We start from the raw sequence: 26397 nt of genomic DNA, 5'->3' as shown, positions 1-26397 counted from the left end.
ACCTTTCCCAGGCTCTTCACTGATTTCTCAGTGATTGATGGTATCTGGGTAGTGCCAAGTGTGAAGTGGAACTTGTTGGTGACCTTTCCTTTCTTCAACACCAGGAATCTGGATTTTGCTGGCTTGAAGCACATGCGTGCCCAGGTGGTCATCTCTTCCAGGCCCTTCAGGATCCACCTGCTTCCTGGGACGTGTGATGTTGTCACCGTCAGATCATCCATGAAAGCCCTAATGGGCGGCTGGCGGACACCAGACTTGGTGAGGGGACCTCTGCACTGGGCCTCTGCAGATTTCACCAGCATGTTCATGGCAAGTGCGAATAATATTACTGAAAATGTGCACCCAGTGATAATACCCTTCTCAAGCCTGTGCCAGTCTGATGTCGTAGACTCTTACTTATGTTACGTCATTATGATTTAAAATAGTGTTGTATATTGAAAGGAGAATTGACTGCCTTTATATACTGTACATTCTTCTCTTTGTAAAGGACGATGTCAATTGTTCTAGTGTCGTATATTTGTGATAATATGCAAATAAAGTTTTAAAAATAACACCTAAGTTTCTTGCTTAGTTTATGGTTTTTAGCATCACTGTTGCTAACTTTTCTTAACTGGTGCGATGAGAACTTCCTTGACCTCAATGTGTCAAAAGAAGGAGCTCATTATTGATTTTAGGAAAAACAATAACAAACATAAAGCGATCATCATTCAGGAGAGGAGGTCCAGATTGTAAACATCTACAAATATTTGGGAACTGTGTTAGACTTGCATCTAAAGTTTTATACAAACACTGATTCTTCCGTTAAACGCTGTCAACAGAGAGTCCATTTACTGAGGAATTCAATTCAATGAATTCCTTCAATGTTTGTAACAAAATTGTAACCATGTTTTATGAGTCTTTTATTGAGAGCCTTTTAACCTTCTAAGTTATTTGTTAGTTTGATGGCCTCACGTGAAGGACAGGAATAGTCTGAACAAAATTGTGAAGGTGTGCTCCAAAATAATCAGAGTTCGGCAGAAGGACTTGTTTTCCCTTTGGGAAAAGCGCGTGGTCCAAAAAGCTAAAAAAATAGTTGACCAAAAGGACCACGTCCTCTCCTCAGAATTCAGATGAATGCCTTCAGGCCGACGCTTTGTAGCACCATGCAGCAAAACTAACCGCTACTCAAAGTCCTTTATTCCGTCTGCTGTCAGGCTTTTAAACCTCGACAGTAGTCTTTGGAAATGAACACTTGATACGAGTTCATTATATATGACTTGTATTGCTTATGTATCATTGCATCATCCTCACTTATTTATTTAGACTTTTTTTTCTTTCTTTGGTTTATTTTTATTCGATTTACTGCTACTTTTCAAATTTTTTAACTGTACACTCGATACCCAATCTATTGTTTTTCTCTCTGACATACTCCTGCGTCCAGTCTGTAGTCTATATGTACGCTTTGGCTAAGCTGTGGACTGCTGAACTGGATTGGATTGGGATCAGTAAAGTTGTTTGAACTTGAACTTTGAACTTTTAATTGTTCTTCCTTGGCTCCTCAAACAACTTTAACATTTAATTCTTTAATTGGAGAAAACTCTGGTACATCCAATTGTAGCAGCACGTTCTACCTTTAAGTTGTGACATCACAACTGTACTGATGTCCTGACAGCTCGTTAAAGACACAGTTTCTGAATACAGCCTGTGTGCATTTCTCTGTGGATCACGCTGTTAATACTTCACAGTGTTTACATAGCACCTCAACCTGCCTTATAATCAAAGAAGATATGGAAATATCACTTTTTACAATATGGGACCTTTAACTATTACCATCTGGTCACACAGAACACAAGACAAGGACCACCAACATTTCAAAGGATTTTGTGATAATTTATTGATCTCCTGAAGAATCTTTTCTCTCTTTTATTCTCCCACCACTCTTACAGGAAGGCCAGCGGTCGGGAGGCTGCTAGGGCTTTGTTATCTATTGAAAGTTTGTGCAAATATGAGCAACATGGAACATGAGCCAAGGTTGTTCACTTGAATGACTGCATTTTCATCACCAAATCATTATATTTTCACTATGTTCCAACTCAATGCCATCAAGCAAGCTGTTTCCAATAGTAGAACTTTTGTCTATGTCGTTGTATTATTCATACATTCAACATTGCCCCAAGTGTGTTTTTGTCAGTCATCTGTTCACATTTGCATACAAGAGTGTTCAATATTTAGTATTGCTTACACAGTGAGACAAGGCCGACATGACTGGTGCACAAGGTGGGTCACTGCTGCTTGTTTCTGATGGCAGCGGGCATCCAGTGAGTGCTTCATTGTCTTTAATTGGCATAACCCATCCATGATGACCTCTCCCGTTCCCTCACATACTTACACATACCTGACGAGTCTGTCGGACATCTGCCTCATGTCAGAAGTGAACATGACCCTGAAGTATGAGCTGCATGAACAGAGTGCCATCTGGTCAGACGAGCACTGCAGGGTGATGTCTGTGAAGAGGCCTCCAGAGCAGAAGCCTCTCAGGGCATTCAGCACGTCCTCAGGGTGGCTCTCATCTCATCTCATCTTCAACCGCTTATCAGGGATCGGGTCGTGGGTGCAGCAGCTCTAGCAGGGGACCCCAAACTTCCCTTTCCCGGACAACATTAACCAGCTCTAACTGGGGGATCCCGAGGCGTTCCCAGGCCAGTGTGGAGTTATAATCTCTCCACCTGGTCCTGGGTCTTCCCCGAGGACTCCTCCCAGCTGGACCTGCCTGGAACACCTCCCTGGGGAGGCGCCCAGGGGGCATCCTTACTAGACGCCCGAACCACCTCCACTGGCTCCTTTCAATGCAAAGGAGCAGCAGCTCTACTCCGAGTTCCTCACGGATGACTGAACTTATCACCCTCACTCTAAGGTAGACTTCAGCCACCCTCCTGAGGAAAACCATTTTGGTCGCTTGTTCCCGCAACCTCGTTCTGGTGGCTCATATCATGGAAATCATAGATGTGGAAATCCCGGCGTCTGTGCATTTCAAAAGGTCCATGTCACCACATAGTCATAGTAGGTTTGGATTCTTGTCAGTTTGGTTATGACAAATACAATTTAAAGTTTGTTCTGCATGTGAATTGTAAAGACGGCATAAAGGCTTAAAAAATGGGTGAAAATAGCATTGTTGGCTATCGACACCTGGGTACAAAGAGCATACATTGACATTTGTACCATTGCCAATATTAAAGGTAAACCCAGTGACAAAAAAATCAGTACTTCCTCTCTTGAAACTCATTGGCTTTGGATATTTGTGTGGTAAAATAGTTTCTGGAGGAAAGTGAGAGAAAGTTGGATCTTCAAAAACGAATAAAACATGTTGAACATGTTGAACATAGATAAATGTGAATGGACAATGGCTACAACATACCTGATCAACATAGTCCACAGGAGTTGTTGTCGGTTCCAATGAATTTCAAAAAGAATTAGCAAAGATACCATTTAATTGCTCTTTTGTGGGGATAGGTGCAGACAGATGTCCGTCCTCCACAGAGCTGGGTCTGTCCGACGTTCCTGCCTGTTATAGTGAAGGTTTTCGTTGCCACTGTACTCTACGGGGGAATTGTTGGGTCTATGTAAATAATAAATATGTCATAGAGTGTGGTCTATACCTACTCTGTAAAGTGTCCTGAGATAACTTTTGTTATGATTTGGCACTATAAATAAAATAAAATTGAATTGAATTCTAAGGGTTAATCCTAGATGCTTAACACTGTACAGATGACCAGCAACGAGGCCACTGTTCAGCAATTTAGAGCAACAATTGCTTACTTACTGAGTTTACACTTGATCCTCCTGAAGCATGAACCTCCTCCTTAATTCACCTCCTCCTGATGATAGATAGTAGGTGATAACCAGCATGACAATTGGATCTATCTATCTCCAGTGGTGATAAGTAACTTTATTCAAAGTGCATGCATTTGTTAGTAGAGGGCTTAGTTCGTTTTTTTGCATATTTGTATGCTTACTACCCTACTACATTTCAGAGGGAAACACTGTACTGTTTGCTAAACTACATTTATTTAACCGTGGTTAAATTTCAAAACATTAGATCCAGTGCAATTCATGTTATTGGATCTCACATAGTATAAAAAAGAGGGATACAAGGATTAAAGAAATGTTTTTTTTCTATAATAAGAATTTTTTTTAAATTTTTGACACTTCTTAATAGCAGATTCATTTGAGTAAAAGGCTGTTTGGCTACATTTGTATTGCTATTTTGATGATAAGAATAAATATCAGGTCAATGTTTGTTGAATTATGTGTACAATTGAAAGGATAATCTAAAAAAATATGAAAATCAAATCCTAATATTATTGCAGATTTTAGAGAAAATAAGGACATAAGTTCTCATGACCTACTTAGGTAGTCATATATTGAGTACATTAAAATACAAATTCTACTTCTGGTATGTGATTGTAAACAAGGGTCATCTCATTAATAAGGTTCTACAAGTATTTGCTTCAAGATCGTTTAAAGATCAAATTTACATTGGGACCAACTTGTCCGTGACAGGGTTGGATTCAAAATGACATTTAATAAGAAAGTAATGCCTAATAATAATTGAGATTCCGCGCCTGAGGTTTAATGTGTCTACTATCAGACTATGCAGTCAAGTGTACAAGCATAATAATATCAACTACTTAGCTTACTGTATTTAAATAAAAAATGGACACCTATTAGTGAGTTGTGAAGGCAAGTTTGAAGGACAACACAAGAATTAGAGATATCTGCAGTGGACCCACAAAAGGCCTACAGCCAGGAGGGTCGAAAGTATATTCTGCATTTGAAAGCCTGACTGTTAAACACTCAGCTTTTTTCTCTCTTTTCACAAAAAATGCCCAGGGCTCCTTAATAAACACTTAACACGTATTTTGGCTGCATTGCATGCTGGTCTATTGAGGCAACTTCAGACAGACATACTGATACTGACTCCATTTTTGATACTTTAGATTTCACTTTACATGGCCTTATTAATGTGTTGTAGACACAAACAGCAGGTTTGTCCAAGGTCAATACTAATTGTGACTCCCCATAATTAGATAGTTACACCATCCTGACGTAGCCTAAATGTGACATTTTGTGTTATGCAGAGGTGATTCTAGTGTTTATTGGGTCCCTGTGCAAGAAATTTTGAGATAACAAAACTTCAAATAAACAAACCTTTAAAAAAACTATGCTTTACTTTAGAAACACCCATTGTTGACAGTTCAATGTAATAAGTTGGCATAGTATAAAAATATAAGGCAATGAAAATTAAAAAATAACCTAAAAGATATATAGGCAACATGTGTTTTTTGCTTTTGTTGTCATTGTCATTAGGTTTGTTTAAACTGAATAATGCGCGATGGGAGTAAAAAAACAAAAACAAACTTGCAACGAGAGTGGGGGGAGTCAGGTGTAGCCCCCTTAGGGAGGTCAGGTTTTCAACTGTCATTGCAAAGTTTGCTTATTGTCACTGCTGTTTGATGTTTGTCAGCACTTGAGCCCCCTATTGGCCTCTGATCATATGACGGCATCAAGCCCCAAACAGCGACTTCCTGGTTGATCCAATACAGAAGTGCCCAAAACTGCAGTTCACTGAGTGTCCACTAGGGGATTTTTTTTGTACCAGGCTAGTTTTTATTTTACTGGAGGTTAAAGTTTATGATAATTAGAGCGATGCCTTTTGAGTGACATTTAGCCTCTGGCCCTCACTTCTCCTCTGAGGTATACGTCAGCCAGATGGACATATGTTCCTCCCCCCAACGTCACATACATGCCCTTTTTTGGTAAGAGGAAATTAATGTCTATGGATGGCAAAGAATCTCTGGTCATTCATAGACACCAGCAGCAATCCGAGCCCTCTCTTTGGCCTGAACACCAAACTTTTTGAGTAAACTAGTCTGAACTTCCAAGACTTGTATCCCAGTTTGATCGCCTCACTGTTGAGCCTGGGTTGGACTTCCTGTAATACAGCAAGCCTCATCTAAAGCTTCTTCCTACTGAAGAGTGAATTCTAAAGGTAAACAATGCCTGCTGAGTCTTGGATCATAATACCAGGTTAGATCTTAGGCGAGAGCTGTCTGGCCTGCATCCATCTCCAAATCCATCTTCAAATCCTTCACCATTTGTGCCATCCAGTAATGCTTTTTTTCTGTCAGTCTTCAGAAGGAATATATTTGCTTTGTCACAGAAAAACACCTACAGCTGGCAGTAATAATAATGGAAATTTGTTATGTTTATTTATGAGAATGATCTGCTGATGATCGTTCCGACGCTGGTTTGTGGCCTGTCATACACAGCAATTTTTTATGTATTTATGTTTTTCATCAAAATCAGGGGCATTTAGAGCATTTTTTAATACTTGGGGGGATGTTTCCTTCCCCAGTGTACGTCATGACTACTGCAACAGAACCACATTGTCCACAAAGAGCAGAGACACAATTGTGAGGTCCCCAAACTAGACGCACTCCTCCCCCTAGTTGCACCTTGAGATCCTGTCCATGAAAATCACAAACACAATTGGTAACAGGGGACAGCCGTGGCGGACACCAACAGCCACTGGGAGCATTCTTGAATTTGTGCCTAGTATAGGAACAAAGCTTACTTTGGTTATACAACCACAGGATGGCTCCTAGCAACAACCGTGGTACCAAATATCCCTGCAGTTCCCCCACAGGACTCCCCAAAGGGACACAGTCTGAAATCTTATCCAAGTTCCTTCTCCAAGCTCCCATATGTTCCTCTCTGTGGACGTCCGATATAAAGGATGTAGAGTCTATGGCTATAACTTATGTATGACATCATCGCAGGCTTAGAAATTGTAACACATTTGACTTTATTCATTAAACCGAGTTAAAATGAATAACTGAATAAAACCTGGAGCCTTCTCAAATGTGTCGAACATGGATAACACTTTTTTTTTCATTTGTTACAACTTTATTAATGAACATGGCAACATTTCCAAAGTCAGAACCGTTTATTCCAAACAAACCAATATACTTGATAATATACACAACACAAGATAACTTTTTTTTGCTTTACCTCTAATGTATGCTCCTTTTGTCTTCTACACCCCCAGGTGTAGAAACATTGAGGTGTAGAAACATTGAGCATCTCACAGCCTCAAACAAACATAAGTGACCCTTTAAACCACAGAGTAAGTGATTTTAAACTGATAACCCCCAAATTTGCTGCCAATAAAACAGTTCACGTCATAAAGTACATCACTTCCTGTCCTCGTCCAACTTTCTAAAGCACATTCATATTGACTAAAGGTTATTGATGAAGGCCTTCAAGCAATTAAAGAAACCAGACAACTCTAAATACTGTGGCATTAGGATAAAAAAACAAAAAAAACAGCCTCAATTCAGAGCAGAAAAACATGTATCTGCCTAACAATTTACAATTACAGAATTTAAATTCGCTTTTTTACCTTATCTGGAGCTCTTGAAAGGTCTTTTTGTTCATTTAGTGTAAACAATTAGTTGAGACAACTCAAAATTAACATCATCAGGTTAATCCAAACCTGGTTTAAACAATCAAGATAGCTTCATGTAGGACTACAAAGTGATGTTATGCTTTCAGTTGTAAGATTAAGTGACATTAGACAACTCTGACATATGAACAACTTATTTGGCCAAATACATTTATGTAATCTTGATAGCACATAGGGCAACTGAGGTAAATTAATGTAGAGGTTACATAAAAAATTGTGGCTACTGGCTCTGATCTAAAATTATATTTATTAGCTATATGACTGTATAATGTGCCTTTTTCACTAAACACATTTTGACATTCCTCATTTAAAAAAAGCAAAATGTCAATAATACTATTGACCATCCCATTTAGTTGCTTCGGTTTCAGAGTGCTGGTGTTGTTCATTCTGGCTCACTGTCACATCTGTATGACTTGACAATCACATAGAACAGAGTCATGTTTTTAGTTACCCCTATGCTTTTCCTACAAGCAGCAACCTGGGGCTGAAAAAGCCAGCCCAACCGTGCCAAAAACTGCAGTTCCTCAAGTGGCCTATAGATCCCCATGTTAAAAAGCCCAACTTTACAGCAGAAATAATCATGTTTACAGCCTGGTACAAGATATAGCTAATTTCCCCTGTTCATGACAACTGTACGGGGGATGATTTTTTCATAATTCACCTATTTAAATTATGTCAAGGCTTAAAGTTCTGCTTCTTTTGAATAATTAGACTTCTCTGGGCTGACAGAACATTATTTTATACAAATACTTAACTAAATTCATTAAGAAGGCATGGCTGCTTTGGGTGACAGGTGAGTGCCATCACAAGTGGCTAGTATAATCTACAGTCTTCATTTGGCCTGCCTTAGCTCCATCTACGCTCCACCGCTTTGCCTATTTTTGGATTAGCCGGGAGTAAGGTGGAGTCGCCAACAGTGAGCTTCACATCGGCTCTTTTTAAAACCTACGGGTGAAGACACGGAGACTACGTCCATATTTTATACAGTCTATGGTTTCCCACTATGACAATTCAAAATGACTGCTGAAACAAAAGGCCGATTGCAATTCAATATGTACCAGTGACACAGCGGTGAAGTCCTAAAGTGTATTTGTATGTTATATAGTATTTTTAAAAGCATTAAAGTTAGCCGAAGTGCTCCACAAAGGCTTCGTACATAACACATACAAACATATTATGATGATACTAAGTACTTGTGGATTGGGTTAAACATTGTGGAACATTGTGGCAGGAAGATGGAACGTGGTGGGTAATATAAATACACTTATTCCCTTTCTTGAGTTAAATCAAAAGATCGGTATACCTAACATGTCTGTCATCCAAATATGGAGATAGAGACAGGAGCTTATCTAGGTTTGTTTAGTAAGACTGAAAGAAGCTAGCCTGGCTCTGTCCAAATGTGACATAATGGACCGACCAACACCAGCAAAACTACTAGTCTTCTTTCTCTTGTTTGTTTAAATATGACTAATTGGCACAACTTTATGTCATTGGTTTGGAGTAAAGAAAGCAGATAAACATATTGATTTTCCATGTGCTAAAAGAAGCCTTCTGTATAGCAGGTTACTTTTAGAGCACCGGTTGCCATTAAGGGCGCACTCACACTGTCCATCCGCACCGTGTCCAAGCAAGGCTAAAGTCTAGTTCGTTTGACCAGTGTGAGTGCAAGCGTACCAGGCGCGGTACGGTACGGTTGCACTCCGTTGTGCCACTGAAGGATTGGGAGAGGTGGGCTTTTGTGAAGCACTTTTGCACATGTACAAGCCTGAGCGTGCGCACGTGTACAAGCACGTGTACAAGCACGAGGCCTGCGGCGGTTCTGACATCATTTTATGTGCGCCTGTTCAGACATAGAAAAAAGAAGGACGGACCATGCGCGGACATTTAAAACAATGGCGGTGAAAGGTCCACGTTGGTGTGATGCAGAGGTGGAGTGTTTACTGCAGATTTGGTCGATGAAAATATTCAAAAACAGTCGACAAGACGCACAAAAACTCTGAGGTCTATGGAAAGATTTGTAAACAAAGCGACGCATCGCGATGACGTCAATCAATGCGTGTGACGTGTTAACGGCGTGATGACGTATAAGCAGCAAGAAGCATTCCGTCGAGGCCCAAGCAGTGTGATTACAAACGGGTCTTGGGCGCGGGGGGAGAGGGAGGGGGGGACAAGTACCCTAAAGCACGCGGCACGGTACGGACAGACGGTGTGAGTGCGCCCTAAAATAGATACCACCATGCCAGTGAACCTGTTGTTTTAAACAGGGGCTTTTCTGTAAACCTTGATCCCTGAATATCAATTTAATGTAAACATTGTTTCTGTAATGTAATCGGGCACCGATGCCTCAGTTCCCCACCTTCACCTCTGATTAAGGACACACTCACACTTTCCATTCGTACCGTGCCCAAGCACGAAAGACGGCTAAAGTTTAGTTTGTTTGACCAGTGTTTGTTTGACCAGTGTGAGTACAACTGTTCTGTGCCCTGGCCTGCTGGCCAGCTGTTGCCCGTTTGAGAGAGGAGGGATTTAGTAAAGCATGGATGCATATGTACGAGCACGGGCATGCGCATGTGTACGAGCGCAAGCAGGAGCACTGACGGCGTTCCTGAGAATGTTTATATAAGACTGTTTCCCGCAAGGGACATTTAAAAAGATGCCAAAGTCTAACCTTGCTTGTGTGAGGGGGTTGTTACTGTTTTGAAAGGAAACGATCAACTTTGGAAGGATTTGTACTAGGGATAGGCGTGAGTGATCGATTCCTCCAGTCGTCCCCGTTTCAAATTAACTTGATTGGTAAACAATTGCAGTCAAGTTTTTTGTGCTTGCACACGCACAGCACCTCCTGCTCCTGCGCTTGACCCAAGACACAAAAGGTCTCTATTTTTGAACCGGCTCTTCGCCTCACCATCTGAGAGAAGTTGTGTGACCTACATGATGGGGTAACTGTGCAAGGCCCAGACGATGTGCAGGGGGGAAGCAGTGACGCTCAGGGCCACAACGTCGAGGCACTGGACCCCCTGAGTCTACAGGGAGGATTAGTTCGAAAATGTGGATGTCAACGAGCTCAAAGCTTGTTTCAGTGGGCCATGCATTCATCTTTAGAAAAAAACCCCTAGAGAGGTGGAAGTCCAACAGGCACCAGGACAAAAACTGAGCATTGGGTCAAAGCAGCACCTGCTGATACCTGCCACCTTTGAGCCAGCAGAGCGCCTGGTCTCCAAAGCAGGACTGATCATTAACAGAATGTGATCGTGAATTTAATTACGTTTTTGCAGGGAAACAATGTTTTGAAGCTGTGGTTGTGAAAAAATAAATCCTTAAAAAGGTAACTGTGACTGTTTTGACTGAGAATAAGCATTAGGTGTTGGGTAGTATTCCTGCAGGAAGATGCATTGCTTTCAAAAAATAGATTTGGAAAAACTAGCGCTCGATTGGCCCTCGAGGAATTGATGCGATCCCTCAATCTTGGAATTAACCACTCCTGCACATTCTAATTTGTACCTAAATTAAAATATTTGTTACTGACAAATTGTACTTTAAAACGTATAAATACTGTCTTGATAATGTGATTTGTTAAAATAAAAACATTTACAGGGAGCCGCGTGTGCCCTCTACAGTACACACACACAAAATATTTTTCATTAGTGCAATATTTCAGTTAAAACTGAGAAGTTGATCAAGTATTGTACTCCATGGCCCAGGCTACAATTACATAGTTGCTTTCAGCTCCTCGAGGATGTCAGTGCCACTACCCCAGGAAATGACTTTAGCTCTGAGAGATACGTTATCTTCCTGATCTTCCCGTTTTGACAGTAGTTTCTCCAGGGTGTACCCCTTTCTGGGCATCACGACATCATGGCCTCTCAGACAAGAAGAAGGACAGAGATCATTCCCACCATCCCCCACGTAAAATACCTGCTCGTACTCCACACCTCCATCAGACTGCTCGGACAGATACAGCTCCAAGACCTTTTTCTTACAGAGGTTGACGGGGCATCGATCGCAGTCGTGAGAGTGGTAGCACTGCACCTCCATGTACCCGAGCTCATTGAACTTAGCCGGGTTGGTGAAAACCTTATCGACAGCAGCCTGGAATCCAGACGCACGCAGGATCCAGTCTATGAACATGGTGTTGGAGTCGGAGATGACTATGCAGTCAATGGTGCTTTTATGCTCAGATATAAACGTCAGCAAGTCTGACATTCCTGCTGTGAGAGGGATGGTCTCCATCACACTGCGGACTCTGTCAGGGCTGACCTCCTGGTCTCCTTGATGGAGAGACGGAAAAAAGAGGAGCAGACTAAGCAGGCTGGTGGTAATAAAAGCAGCTTGTAAGAAGCCGAGAACAGATCCTTACAACCACAAAAGAAATGTATACCATTATTTCGAGATCACAGGTCAATTATTTCATTGTATCTCATAAAAACAAGCTTTGTTAAGTCAATTTAACAACCCAAGTCAGTCTATGCACAGTTTTACAGACATTTGTAGTTAACAAAAAAAATAAGATCTTTTGTTTATGCTGCATTTGGCTGAACTTTCAATTCCCTTTGTAACATGCCCAAGGTACTTCATCCAAGCACCGGCTTTCTCACCCTCAAAGCAGCCTAAATAAGCCTTAAAGTTTATATAGTTAATATCTCCTAAGCAGGGGATAAACTTATGTTTCGGAAAAAACGTTTTGTTTTTCTTCACCTTTCCTTTCAGGGTTTCCGTAAGTATCCCAAAGAATTAAGACATTTCCTTCGTAATACAGTGGCATTTTCTTTTTACTTTATAAGGTTAAAAGCAAACATGTTTTATAGGCTACTTCTTGTAAATATTATCAAATTGATCTTATTTTCTAACACCTTATTTTGTAAACCGGACATAGTCAAATGTATATCTTCACCATGTTCGTCACGGTCAGCTCATCTGAGCCCTTAAAATATTGTTTTCTCTTATTACTTATATTGTTTATCAGAGATAAGAAGTTTAGTTTTTTTTAGTGGAAACAAGTTAACTATCTCATTTTCTTAAGATATCAGAATTTAATAATAATAACAACAACAATTGCAAAAAGGGCTGTTCTCTTCCATACGAATGAATTATTGGTCTACAAACAGGATAATGAATCCGTACCTATGTAGTTCATCACTCTGCCCATGAACTCAGTCCAGTAGCCTTTTCTGTAGGAATTCTTCACAGAGTCAGGAAGAGTCTGATGGGGAAGGCATCTGGGGAGAGATAACAGAAAAGATCCACCGTGGATTAAGTGATGTTGCTTGTTATCATCTGTGATTCTTTACGTTCAGTGTAGCATTTTGATCTACTCGTATCCAACAGTCTCACAATAGTCCTCCTATAGATTAGTATACAATTTGCAGCAGTAAAAATATATACAACTTATGTTTTCTAAATGTATTTTATAGTAGAATTGATGTAATCAATATATGATTTACCTAATTACCCAGGTGTCACTGTTGTCATCGACCACAGTGTGGTCAAAATCAAACACCATCAGAGTCTTCATTTTCACCTGGAAAAAGACATCTCTGTTTCAATTCCAACACGAATGTACAGCAACACAATATTCATTTTAGACCTTAAATAAATTAAAGGTTGAATCTGGAGAATGAGCAGAACACCTCCATCTAGTGTCTCAAGATCGTAGTCGCAACAACAAAAATAATTCAAGCAGTCGAGTTGCCAGGTTCGTTGCTGAGTTTGTCAACCTCATACAGGGTAACGACTAATTTGGACTAATCAGTTAATTTTACAACAGTATTTAACGTTAGCCAGTCTTGAGCTGTTAGTCTCTCTTTGAGTGGTGTGTAGTCACATAGCTAGCCAGCTCTCAACTCTAAATGATTCCTGTTTCTGAAGCCTAATGGTGCATTCCAGTTGTACTCAGAAGTCGGGATTTCTGAGCTCAGAAAGTCCATTTAAAGATGGCTGCCCCGGTTGTAAACAGTAAGTAGAAGCTCCCGTAATACGGCTAACCATCGCTTGGTAGTTTCAGTAGGTGTTTTTTTAATTTATGTTTTTTTCGGTGACCTTCTCTGCAGAAAAGGGTTCTAAATAGTAGCCTGCGATGTAGTGAATGACCTTTCGTAGATGTAGCCATCTCGTTTCCTTTTTTGTTTTTTTGGCGTTTGCTACTTTTTTCCGACTACGTAACTAAAACGCTGACTGGGGTGTGGCGTCATTCCCAGCTGCGACTTCAGAATTCCAAGGTACATGGAAACGCACCATAACAACAGACAACCCTGGCAACCCGCAATGCCAGCCTCTATTGGCTGGTACAATGTCAACAGAACGTGATAGAAAGTCATTGTCAAATCCATCAAACCATTTTTAAAATATTAATTTAGATTAACATATTGTTTTATGGAAAAGTAATACTTTCATTCTGTACCCCTCAAAACGCCCCACGGGTGTTTTATTTTTTAAAAAACATAGATAGATCTTTATTAAAAATCTAGCTTTTAATAAAGATTCTACATATTCAACCTTTAACACATACTGGATCTTACTATCTAATATTCCCATTAGATAGATAGAAGTAGTGTCTAGTCATGACCTTAGGGTTTGGTTAGTATTTGAAACTACCTACTACAGCTGTATGCTTTATTAACAGTAAACTGTACATACCAACTGCTGTACATCAATCACATTGCTCTCCTCTGTATGCCGATTGTAACACAACACCTCAGTCAGTCCTGATATTTGTAAAGTTAGTTTCTAATGAATATCAAAATAATGTTTAAATGTGCTATGTTTTAAATGACAGAGTATTGATAAGAAGTCTGGTGTAACTTCGTCTCATTACAAGTCTAGCAGGCCTAGCATCCCGGCTAATCCCTCCATTCAAATTCTGCACCATCAACTCAGACCAGGTTCCGCTGGAATAACAATGATTACAGTGATTTGTGTCCAACAGCCCGGTCCCATGTTCAGAAATATCAAATGTAGGATATGATAAACGGCACACTGACCTCAGTCTGGCTGACATTAGTCCTCGCTTCTGTCTCCTGCTCGTCTTGTTGTGTTACAAGATGTGAACTTACTCTGGGCTCATTACCGCCACCTGCTGGTGAAGTGCCGGTATTCTTATCTTTGAGAGAGTGTGTGCGGTTTGCTATAATGGCGAATGTTGTAATAATATTACCACAATTAATACTGTTGCAATATATCTGTTAATATTTTCGACCGAAACGCCGAGTGGCCCACACAGCAAGTCACATGACAAAATCTTCAACCAGAGTTCCCACTGAGCCAGAGAACATTGAAGGCATCATTTCACTACATTGACCACTGAGTGGCGGTAACGGGCGTATTTAATCACACCGGAGCAAACAGAGAAGAAGAAAAACAGTCGGTTTAGTTCCTGGTTGCATAGTCAACAGTCATCCTCTTTTTCAGCTTGTTGTTTTTCTCAACATTAAGTTCACGGTGATTTTATTTCGACCAATATGTTCAGGGGTTTCGGGACGTGGTTGGGTTTGGAGGAGCAGACGCACGCGAAGACGTCCGACGACACAGAGAAGCGGAGTGTGGAGCAGGAAGAAAGGGTGGTGGAAGCCCAAAACGAGGTAAACAAACAGCAACCAGCTGACCAGGATGGAGACCCGGAGGCGAACCAGGAACACCCCGAGCACGGCAGAGGACTTGGTGGTGAGAAAGAACTGCGTTTCCTTCCGGCTGCTTTTGAGAAAACACTAACTTTAGGCTACGTAACGTCAAGCTAGGACATTAACCAAACTGCTTCTCGGTGGCTCTTAGACGTGGCTGACTGACTCATCCTGCTATTAGGCTGTCTGTTTGTTTTCACTCACTGTACACATTACAGCTGTAACTGATGTTTCACCTGCAGCTTTGTTTTAAGGATGACTGCCTGCAGGAGGAGCTGGCGTCTGATATTGTGTCGTGTAGTTGTAGGAATGTTTTCAATAACAGTCCCACAATATGCTGATGGTGCTGTCTCTTCATCTTCCTCCTCCGTGTGAAGAATACATCTTCAGTTTTGCCTCCAATGCCACCAAGAAGATCTCTGAATCGGTGGTGGAGACAGCTCAGACCATCAAGAAGACTGTGGAAGAAGGGAAAATCGACGGCATCATAGACAAGGCATGTTGGCATTCTTGCTTGTTGGACAAGTTTGGCAGCATGTGCACGAAAAATGTCCTCCATAAAAAGACTGGGGCTGTGGTATTTGGAGGGTGGGGTTTAAAGGACCCATATTGTAAATGGGGAGATACCGTGTCTTCTCACCATACCTTCTTAACCATTCTTAATACTTTGAAAGTATCAAAATGCTCAATCCACAGAAAAACGCAGACTGTATTGAGAAACTGGGGCTTTAAACGAGCCGTCAGGACTTCTGTACATTTGTGATGTCACAACTACACTATATATAGGTAGAAAGTGCGGATATAGTGTCGTTACAGTCATCTCTCACAGACCTGGACACAAATCTTCTTTTTTTATGTAATAATTTTATCCACTACTTAAGTGCTTACTGTTCATTTCCTTCATATACAGTCACACATATTTTGTCTCATATATTTCCTCTACATTTAACTTGAATTTTATTTAATATAATAATTATTTAATTATAATACATTTTTTTATATATTTAACCAAGAGTTTATTGTTTTCAGTTTTTTTTATACATACTTTCTGTATTTATTTAGCTAAGAGTTTATTGGTTAACTTATACTGTTGTGTTTTTTTTTTTTAACCTCCCTCGTGTTTTTCTAAGCTGCTGGAATTAACTTTCCTTGCGGGAGTCATCCCAAAGGATCAATAAAGAGAAGTCTAAATCTTAGTCTTCCCCGGCTGCAGTGATGGTGTGGAGACACATAGAGCACAGACGCAGGACTGGAAAACAAAGACCAGTCAGAGCAGACTGGTCTTTGTTTTTCATCTTAAAGAGACAGGAGTTATAATGGAGCGTTTTAGACAGAGGGTGAATACACATATATTTAGACCGACAGTATGAGAAAATAATGACATTAAAGCATGTAAACATGTTCTAGTAGAAACCAAAAATACAAAGATGAACCTGAAAATGAGCATATGTCGTTTCCTCCATGTAATCTGTGCCTTACATTTCTCTATCTGCAGACTTTCCTCGGAGACTTCCAAAAGGAGCAGGAGAAGTTTGTCCAAGAGAAGAAGGCAAAAAAATCAGGTAAAACCAGAATCAAGAGAAAAGAATCTTATAAATAATGAATTACTTCCCAATTCATCTCTCAAATTCTTTTGTATTCTGGGAAGGACCCCTTGCTTTAAACTAGCTTCCAGATAAGTCATCATGGTCGGTTGTGGAAAACCCGTCTAAGGATTTTTCCTGTGTGAAGGAAACTTGTGAAGTCACCTTTTCACGATAGGAAGAAGCCCTATTGGCCTGATGTAGTTTGTAGTTTTCGTAACTACTGAAAATTCTCTCAAAATATGTCCGTATTAGAATCCATTGTGTATAGTGTGAATCCAAGTTGACCTTAGCCTCTTCCTCCTGCGTGCCTCTCAAGTTAAGCACTGTTTCTGAAGGGACAGAAAGCAGACGGCAGAGACGATCCTTGAAAACGCAGCAGCAAGTGACGTCTGTCAGCTCCCAACGTCCGCCGCCACACAGAGCCTTCTTACTGATGTTCTGGTGACCGAGGGGAGAGAACAGGTCAAAGAACTCATCAGAAATCCACAGTGACTGGAGCATGGTGGACAAGGGCTAGGTGCTAGCTGTTACTTATTTATTTAACCATATTTACTTTTATTAATGAGAGCTCTCACAATAACCACTTAAAATCAGCAAGGTGAGCCACATAGAAAAAGCTGTGCTGCTCTCTGTCTCTCTCTGTCTCTGTCTCTGTCTCTCTCTCTCTCTTTCTCTCTCTGTCTCTCTCCCTCTCTGTCCCTCTCTTTTTCTCTCTCTCTGTCGCTCCCTCTGTCTCTCTCTCTCTCTCTCTCATTGGCTGTCCCTTTGTTTCCGTGTCACTTCCCTTCTGTCTCTGGATGAAGTGGTGTTAAAGCCGAAAGATCCATTTACAACCACAAAAATCCATCAGGCAAAGAGGCTGTGATGTCTTCTGTGTATCTGTCGCCCCATGTCAGTTCAATGGACAGCATCACTCCTACACACAAACACACACACACACACACACACACACACACACACACACACACACACACACACACACACACACACACACACACACACACACACAAACACTCATTTTAGCCACGCTTATTTCACCAATTCACATCACAAATGCCCACTAGCTTTGCTGTGGGACTTGTGCCAAAATACACAGACACCAAAAAGCATTAGAACCACTTGCCAGCATGCACGCCATCTACCACTATATGTTGGGTTGTAACGTTAGAGTTAATTAAATGTGGTACTGCCAGTTCTTCTGACTCACATCCACTGTTTGTTTTTGGTTTTTTTCTGGCTACACTACTGCATACGTCACCTGCAGCCACGCCAAAGATGAGCTGTACACTTGGGTGTGCATAAAATTCTAAAAAAATGAACAGAACACATACTAAACCTGTTTGCCCAAGTATAATGTTCACAACTCTGTCATTCAAGTCATCAGTGAGGAAATGGCCAGGGTATTTTATTTCCTTGCATGGCATGAAAGGAATATTGCACGAGTGAAAGACGGGAAAAACACATTTCCTGTCCTCTGTATTTCTGACTGGTGACAATATTCTTTTTTGACACTATATTTTCATGGCTCCGCGACAGCCGTGGCCACGTTTTTAGGGCTGCCCGTCTGTCCATTCCATTCTTGTGAACGCAATATATGATATCACACATTTGGCACAGTTGTCCACATGGACCCAAAGATGAACTGATCAAAGATTTTGGAGGCCAAATGTCACTGTGACTTCACAAAACCCATTGTTATTACGCGGCGTTAATTATGACATCATTTCACACAAATGTCTGATAGGATCAAATGAAGTGATGGTATTTTATACCCAAATGGTCAAAGGTCACTGTGACATCATAATGTTTCTGTACTTTATTCAATGCTGTAACTGAGGAACAGAAGAGGAGACATTTGGTGGGACACTTTAAAATGTAGATTTTACCTTATTTAAGTGTAATTCTGGCGCAAAATCGTCCCATGGTCTTTTTCGGCTTTCAGATAAGCTACCGAGACAGTTTTTTCCTGTGTATGAACTATTAAGGGAGAAATACGGTAGAGACGGAAACAAAGCACCAACAATGTAGTTTATTGTTGAAGTATGTATTGTTGAGTGTTTTGAAAGACTTACCAACTGGTCCCAGTACCAGCTCCTCTGGTAGCTGATTTACGTAGCTGGATTTCCAAATGCAATCCAAAAAGGAGGAGCCCATTTATGCTTCAGTTAATGTGTAGGGACTCTTCTCATGCTCCTGCAGAGGTTCCGCGTTATTTTGAGCAGTATTAGCGGTTAAAAAAAGCTGTTTGAATGCGATCACCTTAATGCCCCGAGCTAATCAGTGTTAGCCATGTCGCTGTTGGCGACTCTACCGGATTTCTCCATTAATAGTTGTTACACAAAAAAAACTGTCTCGATGCCTTATTTGATTTCTTTAAGTGTCGAAAAAGACCATGGGATGATTTTGCTCCGGAAGTCTTCACTACGTGTATTTATTCACTAGTATTGTTGTCACAACATTGTAAATGATCACATTGAAGTGTGAATTGCAGTTGCACTGTATATATAACTTCCCAAACAGCTTCTGTTACCACAGATCCAGGTGTGTGCACGTCTGAGAGATTAGACTAGTGAAGCCTAGTTATGCCTGATTGTCTCATGTACTTACTGTTACCGCACAACTAAAGGTGTGTTTGTGTTTAGATGCAGCTGTTCCTCCCTGGGTTGGGTACAATGAGGAGGAGACAATCCAGCAACAGATCCTTGCTCTGTCAGCTGTAAGCAAAGATCATCATACACCATATGAACGAACGCGTCAACTCATCTACGACATGATTGTTCTTTATCTCTGGAATGATTATCCCCTTTTTGTACAAACTGAGCTCTCTGAATGCTGATTCCAGGACAAGAGAAATTTCTTGCGAGACCCTCCCGCTGGTGTTCAGTTCCACTTCGACATGGAGCAGATGTACCCTCTGGCTGCAGTGATGCTGGAGGAAGATCAGCTCCTCAACCGCATGCGCTTTGACCTGGTTCCTAAACAGTCAGTAGACTTTCAACATAGTGTGCGGTTGCACGTGTGTGTACACAGTCAGTCAAACAGTGATGTGTTTGTGTTTGACAGTGTGAAGGAGGAGGTCTTCTGGAGGAACTATTTCTACCGGGTGTCTCTGATCAAGCAGTCGGCTCAGCTTACAGCGCTGGCAGCCCAGCAGCAGCAGAAGGACGGTGAGGACAGAGGGGCCAGTGTTTCCCCTGAGGACGTCGTCTTAACAGGTCCGACTTTCATCCTCGGGGTCATTTTGTTCATATCAACAAGGGCCACTGCAAGAGCTGCAGCTGCTCCTTTTCAAACTGCACACACCTCCCCAACTCACTGCTTGGAATGGCTGGTATTCCCACTATGAATTAACAGCTAGATGCATCAGAGTCTGTGTACATTCAAACTCCAGAATGCTCTGTTAGCGACTGTCCCGGATATCTCCGTTAATAGTTTATTCACGACAAAAACTGTCTCGATGGCTCATTTGGTGTATGTCGGTGCCGAAAAAGACCATGGTATGATTTTACGCAGGAATTACACTTAAAGCCATGTGTCCGTATGGTTTGTTTTAAAGATCTCAGTCATTATTGAACTGCATGCATGAGCCAGCACTCGTGAAAGCTTTCTCACCTTATTTGCTCTAGACGTACCAGTTCTATTTCCACTCCTTAGTTAGGTAAAATAGACGCGCGTTTGTAAAGACTGATGTGTTACAAAAACTATATGTGGTTAGAGAATTGTATATCTTTGTCACCTTATGTGTCTGCGATCTTTGAACAACTTAACCTGACATTGCCAAACCAAATCGCATGTGCTAGTTAGTATAGAACCTAGTGATGGGCGAATGAAGCACGATGGTACTCTCTGTTCAGCAAAGGTTTGAAAGCACGCTGAATTACCATTCACTGGGCCCTTTTCTTTAAACCAAGAGTGCCATCTAATGGGCTCAGAAAATGCTTCATGAAGCCTCATTTATCCATCATTACTAGAAGCTCACGGTTCATATTTGATTTCTAACAGGTGCTATCAACGACTGGAGGCCAAAATTCCTCTCAACACAATTAGATAGACCTACAACCAATCAGAGCAGAGAAACCCGCCCCATATGATATATATATATTTATGATGATATGGCTGGAAATCTGTCAGAAAGGGAAATCTGCCAGAGTAAATAAAACGTAAGCTTGCAGGTTTGTCTGGTTAATCATCAGGAACAGCTCATGGATTTCTGCTTTGTTCTCTGACTGCGGAGGGTTTTTTCCCTCTTGGGAAAACAGTGAGAGATCTGATTGGAGGCCTTGAAGCAAATTCCTTGCGGTGTGACTGAGCTCTGTAGGTAGAGCTCCTTGGGTAGGATCAGAGGCTATCCAAGGTTTCTTTCTGTTGTAATGAGAAGCAAGCCCCTTCCACCCACCTCATTATTATTACTCAGCTTGTCATTGCTGTTAATGACACTCCTTTCTACCATGCATAACCTCAGACAGTGTTGGGATTTTAGAGGAAATCTACTGATCGTTGCATTGGCCAAACACCACATTTTGATTTGCATGTGGAAAACTAATACTGCATTATGTTTTTGTAGACAATGTCAGGCCAAAAACTCCACCAGTTTCCATCAGCGACATACAGGAGGTAAGAGTGCTAAAAGAAAGACGTGTGTGGGCGTGCATGCACATCTAAATATTTTCCAACACTTATCCTGAAACTTAAAGCAGCACAGTCAGTTGCCCTTTTCTCTCTGCCCTAAGCCACCTCATGAAGAAGAAGAGGAGATGTCCACGAGTCCCGGAGTGTCCGAGTTTGTGAGCGATGCTTTTGACTCGACAGGTATTAACCAGGAGGACCTGAGGAAAGAGATGGAGCAGCTGGTTCTGGATAAGAAGGACAGCAGCCCCTCTCCTGATGGTTAGTTTCTATTGATTCTTAAGCTAAATTTGTCTCCAAGGAACTAGTATTTACTATAATTATTCAGCCAATCTGGATGTCGGAGGACAACGCTCTGTTATTGCATTGAGTGTTAATTAAATTGCGGGGTAAATGATCGTCTTGCTTTTCCATTCAGACGAGTCAGCAGACTGGGAGAAGGAGCTGCAGCAGGAGCTTCAGGAGTACGAGGTGGTGAGTGAGTCAGACAACAGGGACGACCAGTGGGACCAAGAGATCGAGAAGATGCTCCAGGCCGATGACAGCTAGACGACCACTGTGTGTCTGTGTCTCCTGTTCAGTGATCGGACCCAGAAAGAAGGGATAGTGACCGGTGATGCACAGGGGGATGAACTTCCAAATTCTCTGCCCCCACCCAACTGTGATTATTATCTCATTCTCACATCCTCCTGTACCTAATGAAGGCGTAGATCCAATGCTAGTAAGAGTGTATCACCTCTGCCAGAAGCATTGGGTATGTTCAGGCGTATTAGTAAAGCGCTACTTCCTTGCTCCTTCCTTGCTTTTATAAACTTGCTTTCCCGCACGCTCTCTCTGTTTGATGGGAGGAAAGTCGCTAGAGGGCGCTCTGCTACAAGTACAGTGGATTTTATGATGAAGGGGAGTCTTGAAATGACATCACATTTTATCTCTGTTGCTTTCTGGTGGGTTGTACAGTAAAGTCTTGGTATAGTTCTAGTACAGTAAAGTCAAATGTAAAGCTACATTTATGTAAATAAAGAGGATTCTAACACTTCAAGTTGCATTCCCCTTTCATTACATCTACTTTTCATTTTCCTTTTTTTTTTCACAAAAAACAAACGTCTGCCTTAATTTGTTTCCCCGCAACTGAAATACTGTACATTTTCTGTTTACCCAGTCATCATTTAATAAATATTTATCTTGTGATTATGAACAATACATTGTGTTTAAGGTGGACACCTAGGAAACCCTAGGGAAAATCAGGTGCAAAATCCTTCCAAGCCTTTTAAGGAAGCTAAAACATGACATACAGAGTTTATGTATATATGTATAAGTTATAAGTGTACAGACTTCACATCTTCATGTATTTATACAGAATTGCAAGCATTGTAGTAAGATTTCGGTGTATAAGATTTGAAGAGATCATTTCTGTGGGGGCTGCTTTTTATTGTTACATAATATGTGTTTTCACTGGTGTATTTATTTTGCTTATATGTATTGTAACCCATGGACATTAGACAGGACACGTTTGGCAAGTGAAACCTTGTAAGATTCATGTAAGACTGATGTTAATTTACCCTGTAAAAACAACAAGTTGTGGTTTTGCAGGGGTTAAATGGCAACAGAGAGACCGACCTACTAAAGTGCTCAGTCTCTACATCTAACTCTTGGTTAATACTTTACATGTCCCAAAATGTTAGTTGTCAGGTTCATATAGTATGTATTTTGGGTTTCTACTAGAACATGTTTACATGGTTTAATGTAAAAAAGAAAACACTTTCATTTTCAGAATACACCTGTATTCACCCTCTGTTTGAAACACTCTGTTTTAGAGCCTGTCTCTTTAAGACCCCCTCCTGAAAAAGCCAGGTCTGCTCTGATTGGTTAGTGTTTCTGTGTTTGCGCTCTCTGCATCTCTGCACCATTGTTGCAGCAGGGGAATGACTCTAACAATGGTGTGGCAGCACTTTCTATCTATGTACTGTATAGAATAGTCGTGACATCACAACCCTACAGAAGTCCTGGCGGCCTGTTTAAAGACACAGTTTCTGAATCCAGGCTGTGTGCATTTCTCTGTGGATTGAGTGTTTTGATACTTTCATCTTATTTATATAGCACCTCAACCTGCTTTATAATAAAAACAAAAAAATAGACATAGTAATCTCTTTTTACAATAAGAGGCCCTTAAGTTTGCACTTTCACATCTGTTGAGTTAAATTATGGGACATCCTGATGGCCTATAGGTAAAATAATAATAATTTTTGCATGTTACCACCAACCAAATCTATATCCCTACTCATTTCCCCTCAGCTCTTTGCTACTGTCTCAAAAAGACTGAAAAAAATGATGTTGATTTTAAAGTACACTTTCTTGTTCAACCTCTTGTTTTCATCTCCACTGGTGGTCCCCATCAGAATCAGAGCGGCTGCTATGTACATAGTAATGTTTCAGTATGCTGCTCATGGAAATTTTAGTAACGCTCGTCCCTTCAGGTCATGGCAGTCTCTTTAGCTCCCGTACTGCTGTGTTAACCTTAGACTGGAGAGTAGCAACGATCAACGATCAACGACAAATTCTCATTCTGTACCAACTGAAAACCGAGTTGATGTAGAGTTTGGTATTTAATATATGGTTTCCACGGACAAATAATACTATTGTAACTGAAAATGAGGTGGAGCTGAGGGGGAGTGCAGTCGAGAGAGTGAGTAAGTGAGTGTGGAATGGTGGAAAGGGGGCCTGTCTGGATGTTTTGATAGTAGAAAGTCTGTAATCATGTCAAATGAGACAAACACATAGCTATGCTTGTGCCAACCAGACAGCCAGACGTGTCTCTACACGCTCCATACGTTTTGGTGGAAGAGCGGTGGAAACAGATGGTGCTCTGTCTCGAGTGTCAACAGTACTCCACAATTAGATACCAAAATGAAGTAGAGAATAAATACTCATTTGCACCTGGCAATCAATACAAGGATCAATATGTTAATGTCCCTTTGTCTTGGGTTTCAGGTGTGTGTCCAAGCATATAATGTGAAAAACAGACTGGCAGCTTAATGAATGATTTTCCATTTGGCACTGTGTGTTCTCTCTTTGTTGTGTCCCTCTCTGTCATGCACACGTCACTCCCATCACAACATCACAGCTAGGGTCCACCAGCTGGTATCTAGCAGGACACACACTGGTCACCATGGCGACAAAGCCCTGCAGATGAGGACCCATGTGTGTGGTTTATTGCTTGTGTGTGATGCTGCTTTAACAATCTTTTAATAATGCATAAAGGCGGGCCTGGGTGTGTGTGTGTGTGTGTTTGTGTGTGTGTGTCCAACCTTCAGATTTCTTGTCTGTATTCCAGACAAAGAGACCAAATAAACAAAGATGAGATATAAATGTGCTGAAAAAAACCCATCACTGAGTGTATGTTTTATTGTCCCGGGTTGTGATAAAAACAAATCCTCCTTACCTACCAAACCAATTGTTTTCATTTTCTTTTAGTATTTAACAGCAGCAGCCTATACAGCACTCTCCAAAGCCTGCCAGGATACAAAGGGGAAGGAATGTTTCTAAAATGGGGGAGTTTTAAAGAAAAGGATGAAGAGGGAAAGGATAAAGGGTGATGATCTGAGAGGAATGAGGGTGGAGACAGAGGAAAAGGGAGGAGTTACAGAGGCAGAAAAAGAGCTGTATGGTTTCTCAGGCCACCTGCCACTCATACCACAACCTCATTCAAAACATTTTGTTACCACTATCCCAGAAAACTGTGCAGAGAGGAATTTCACCCCCTTTTGGTTTATTTTTTTCCTCACTTTTTTTGGTGGAAAACTGTAGTGTTAAAACAGAAAAACTTTCAATTCTATCTATGAATATTAAAAATGTAAGGAAGTTCTATACTTCCCAGGTGGAACTGCTGTAAACGATGAGGCTAATGTTCACTGTAATGTTTGATTTTTCTGCTAGAGCGCGAAAAGAAAGTCACCAAACCTCGGGCAACCATAATGACTATGGAAGCCAAAAAGGCCGTAATAATTAGAATTTGACACGCATACTTAGTGTGCACTGGGATGTATAGCATTGCAATATTTTAGTTTGGAATTATAAACTCAATTAATTATCTGAATTTACAAGGTTGGAATTCCACTGTTTGATATAGATTCACAAGGTTTTGAAAAAACAAACAAACAACAACAAAAAAAACAACAACTCCAAAATTCAGACCAAAAATGAAAGTGTCCAGCATTTCCTGTCACTCATCTGAACTTATCTTTCTTGACAGTCAGAGTTCTGATTGATTCAGGCGTGATTGATTATTCTTGGTGGCCTGGATGTTCAAATATGATTTTTCATATGCAATTTTGATGTCTGATTTTTACCAGTCCTGTTATCTCGATACTTATAAGGTGTAAATAAATAGAATTTGACACAATGCACACAAAATAGTTTCTGAAAAGGTTTTTATTCTATTTGATTCTTTTCAAACAACTAGATTTGTCTGCCTTTTAAAACTCTTAGATCCCTAAATAAATGTAATAAACCTAAAGTGTAATTCCAACGCAAATTCATCCCATAAAACGAAGGCCACACAACATAGTTAGTGAGCCCGGAGTTTATTAAAAGAGTGTTTTAAAGACTTACCTACTGGCCCCGGTACCAGCTCCTCTCATAGTAAAGTCCATTCAAGTCGATTACCAAAGTCAATCCCAAAGGAAGGAGCCCATTGGTGCTTTGTTTTCCGTGTAAGGACTCTTAGCATGATACTGCAGAGGTTTGCTGTTATTTTCAGCAGTATTAGGGGTTAAAAAAAACGTTTGAATGCCTTCACAGCAATGTCACGAGCTAATCAGTGTTAGCCACGTCCGGCTGTTAGCGACTCTACCGGATTTCTCCATTAATAGTTTATACACAAAAAAACAGTCCCGAGGCCTTATATGATGTATGAGAGTGCCGAAAAAGACAATGGGAAATTACACTTTAAACCTGTAATAACTCCAGTGATATTAAAATTCCAACTCTAAGTATTAAGTTGCAGATCTGTACAGCCTTTCACTGCTTGCAAGATATTTTGACGTCCTCATCCTGAGCCCCTCTGCAAAAC

General features: G+C 40.9%; 2 protein-coding genes across 2 annotated transcripts; one reads left to right on the top strand and one right to left on the bottom strand.

The window, feature by feature from the left end:
• Positions 1-7305: 7305 nt before the first annotated feature.
• Positions 7306-14519, bottom strand: phospho2 (phosphatase, orphan 2). Its single transcript, XM_083918708.1, has 4 exons — positions 14482-14519; positions 12946-13022; positions 12626-12720; positions 7306-11772 (listed from the first exon to the last, which is right to left on the bottom strand). The coding sequence occupies exons 2-4, from the start codon at positions 13014-13016 to the stop codon at positions 11213-11215; spliced, it is 726 nt and encodes a 241-aa protein (XP_083774834.1). The 5' UTR covers positions 13017-13022; positions 14482-14519; the 3' UTR covers positions 7306-11212.
• A 355-nt stretch (positions 14520-14874) lies between these two features.
• LOC310950678 (synapse-associated protein 1-like) lies at positions 14875-22360 on the top strand. Its single transcript, XM_083918615.1, has 9 exons — positions 14875-15160; positions 15495-15613; positions 16613-16679; positions 19346-19419; positions 19546-19685; positions 19767-19918; positions 21268-21317; positions 21434-21590; positions 21748-22360. Exons 1-9 carry the CDS (start codon positions 14959-14961, stop codon positions 21876-21878), a joined length of 1092 nt encoding a protein of 363 aa, XP_083774741.1. The 5' UTR covers positions 14875-14958; the 3' UTR covers positions 21879-22360.
• The last annotated feature ends 4037 nt before the right edge of the window (positions 22361-26397 follow it).

The sequence above is a fragment of the Echiichthys vipera genome, assembly GCF_963691815.1.
Source record: "Echiichthys vipera genome assembly, chromosome: 1".
NCBI classification, from domain to species: domain Eukaryota; kingdom Metazoa; phylum Chordata; class Actinopteri; order Perciformes; family Trachinidae; genus Echiichthys; species Echiichthys vipera.
The sequence above is the reverse complement of the archived record's forward strand: the minus strand, read 5'-3'. Positions and strand labels throughout refer to the sequence as shown.

Excerpts from the sequence above, each read along its gene's own strand:
- phospho2 (XM_083918708.1), bottom strand. The coding sequence starts at position 13,016 with ATGAAGACTCTGATGGTGTTTGATTTTGACCACACTGTGGTCGATGAC. Across the intron at positions 12,721-12,945 it reads AGTGACACCTGGGTAATTAG|ATGCCTTCCCCATCAGACTC; the intron begins GTAAATCATATA and ends ATCTCTCCCCAG. Across the intron at positions 11,773-12,625 it reads CAGAGTGATGAACTACATAG|GAGACCAGGAGGTCAGCCCT; the intron begins GTACGGATTCAT and ends CTCTCCATCAAG.
- LOC310950678 (XM_083918615.1), top strand. The coding sequence starts at position 14,959 with ATGTTCAGGGGTTTCGGGACGTGGTTGGGTTTGGAGGAGCAGACGCAC. Across the intron at positions 19,686-19,766 it reads TTTGACCTGGTTCCTAAACA|TGTGAAGGAGGAGGTCTTCT; the intron begins GTCAGTAGACTT and ends TGTGTTTGACAG. Across the intron at positions 21,591-21,747 it reads CAGCAGCCCCTCTCCTGATG|ACGAGTCAGCAGACTGGGAG; the intron begins GTTAGTTTCTAT and ends TTTTCCATTCAG.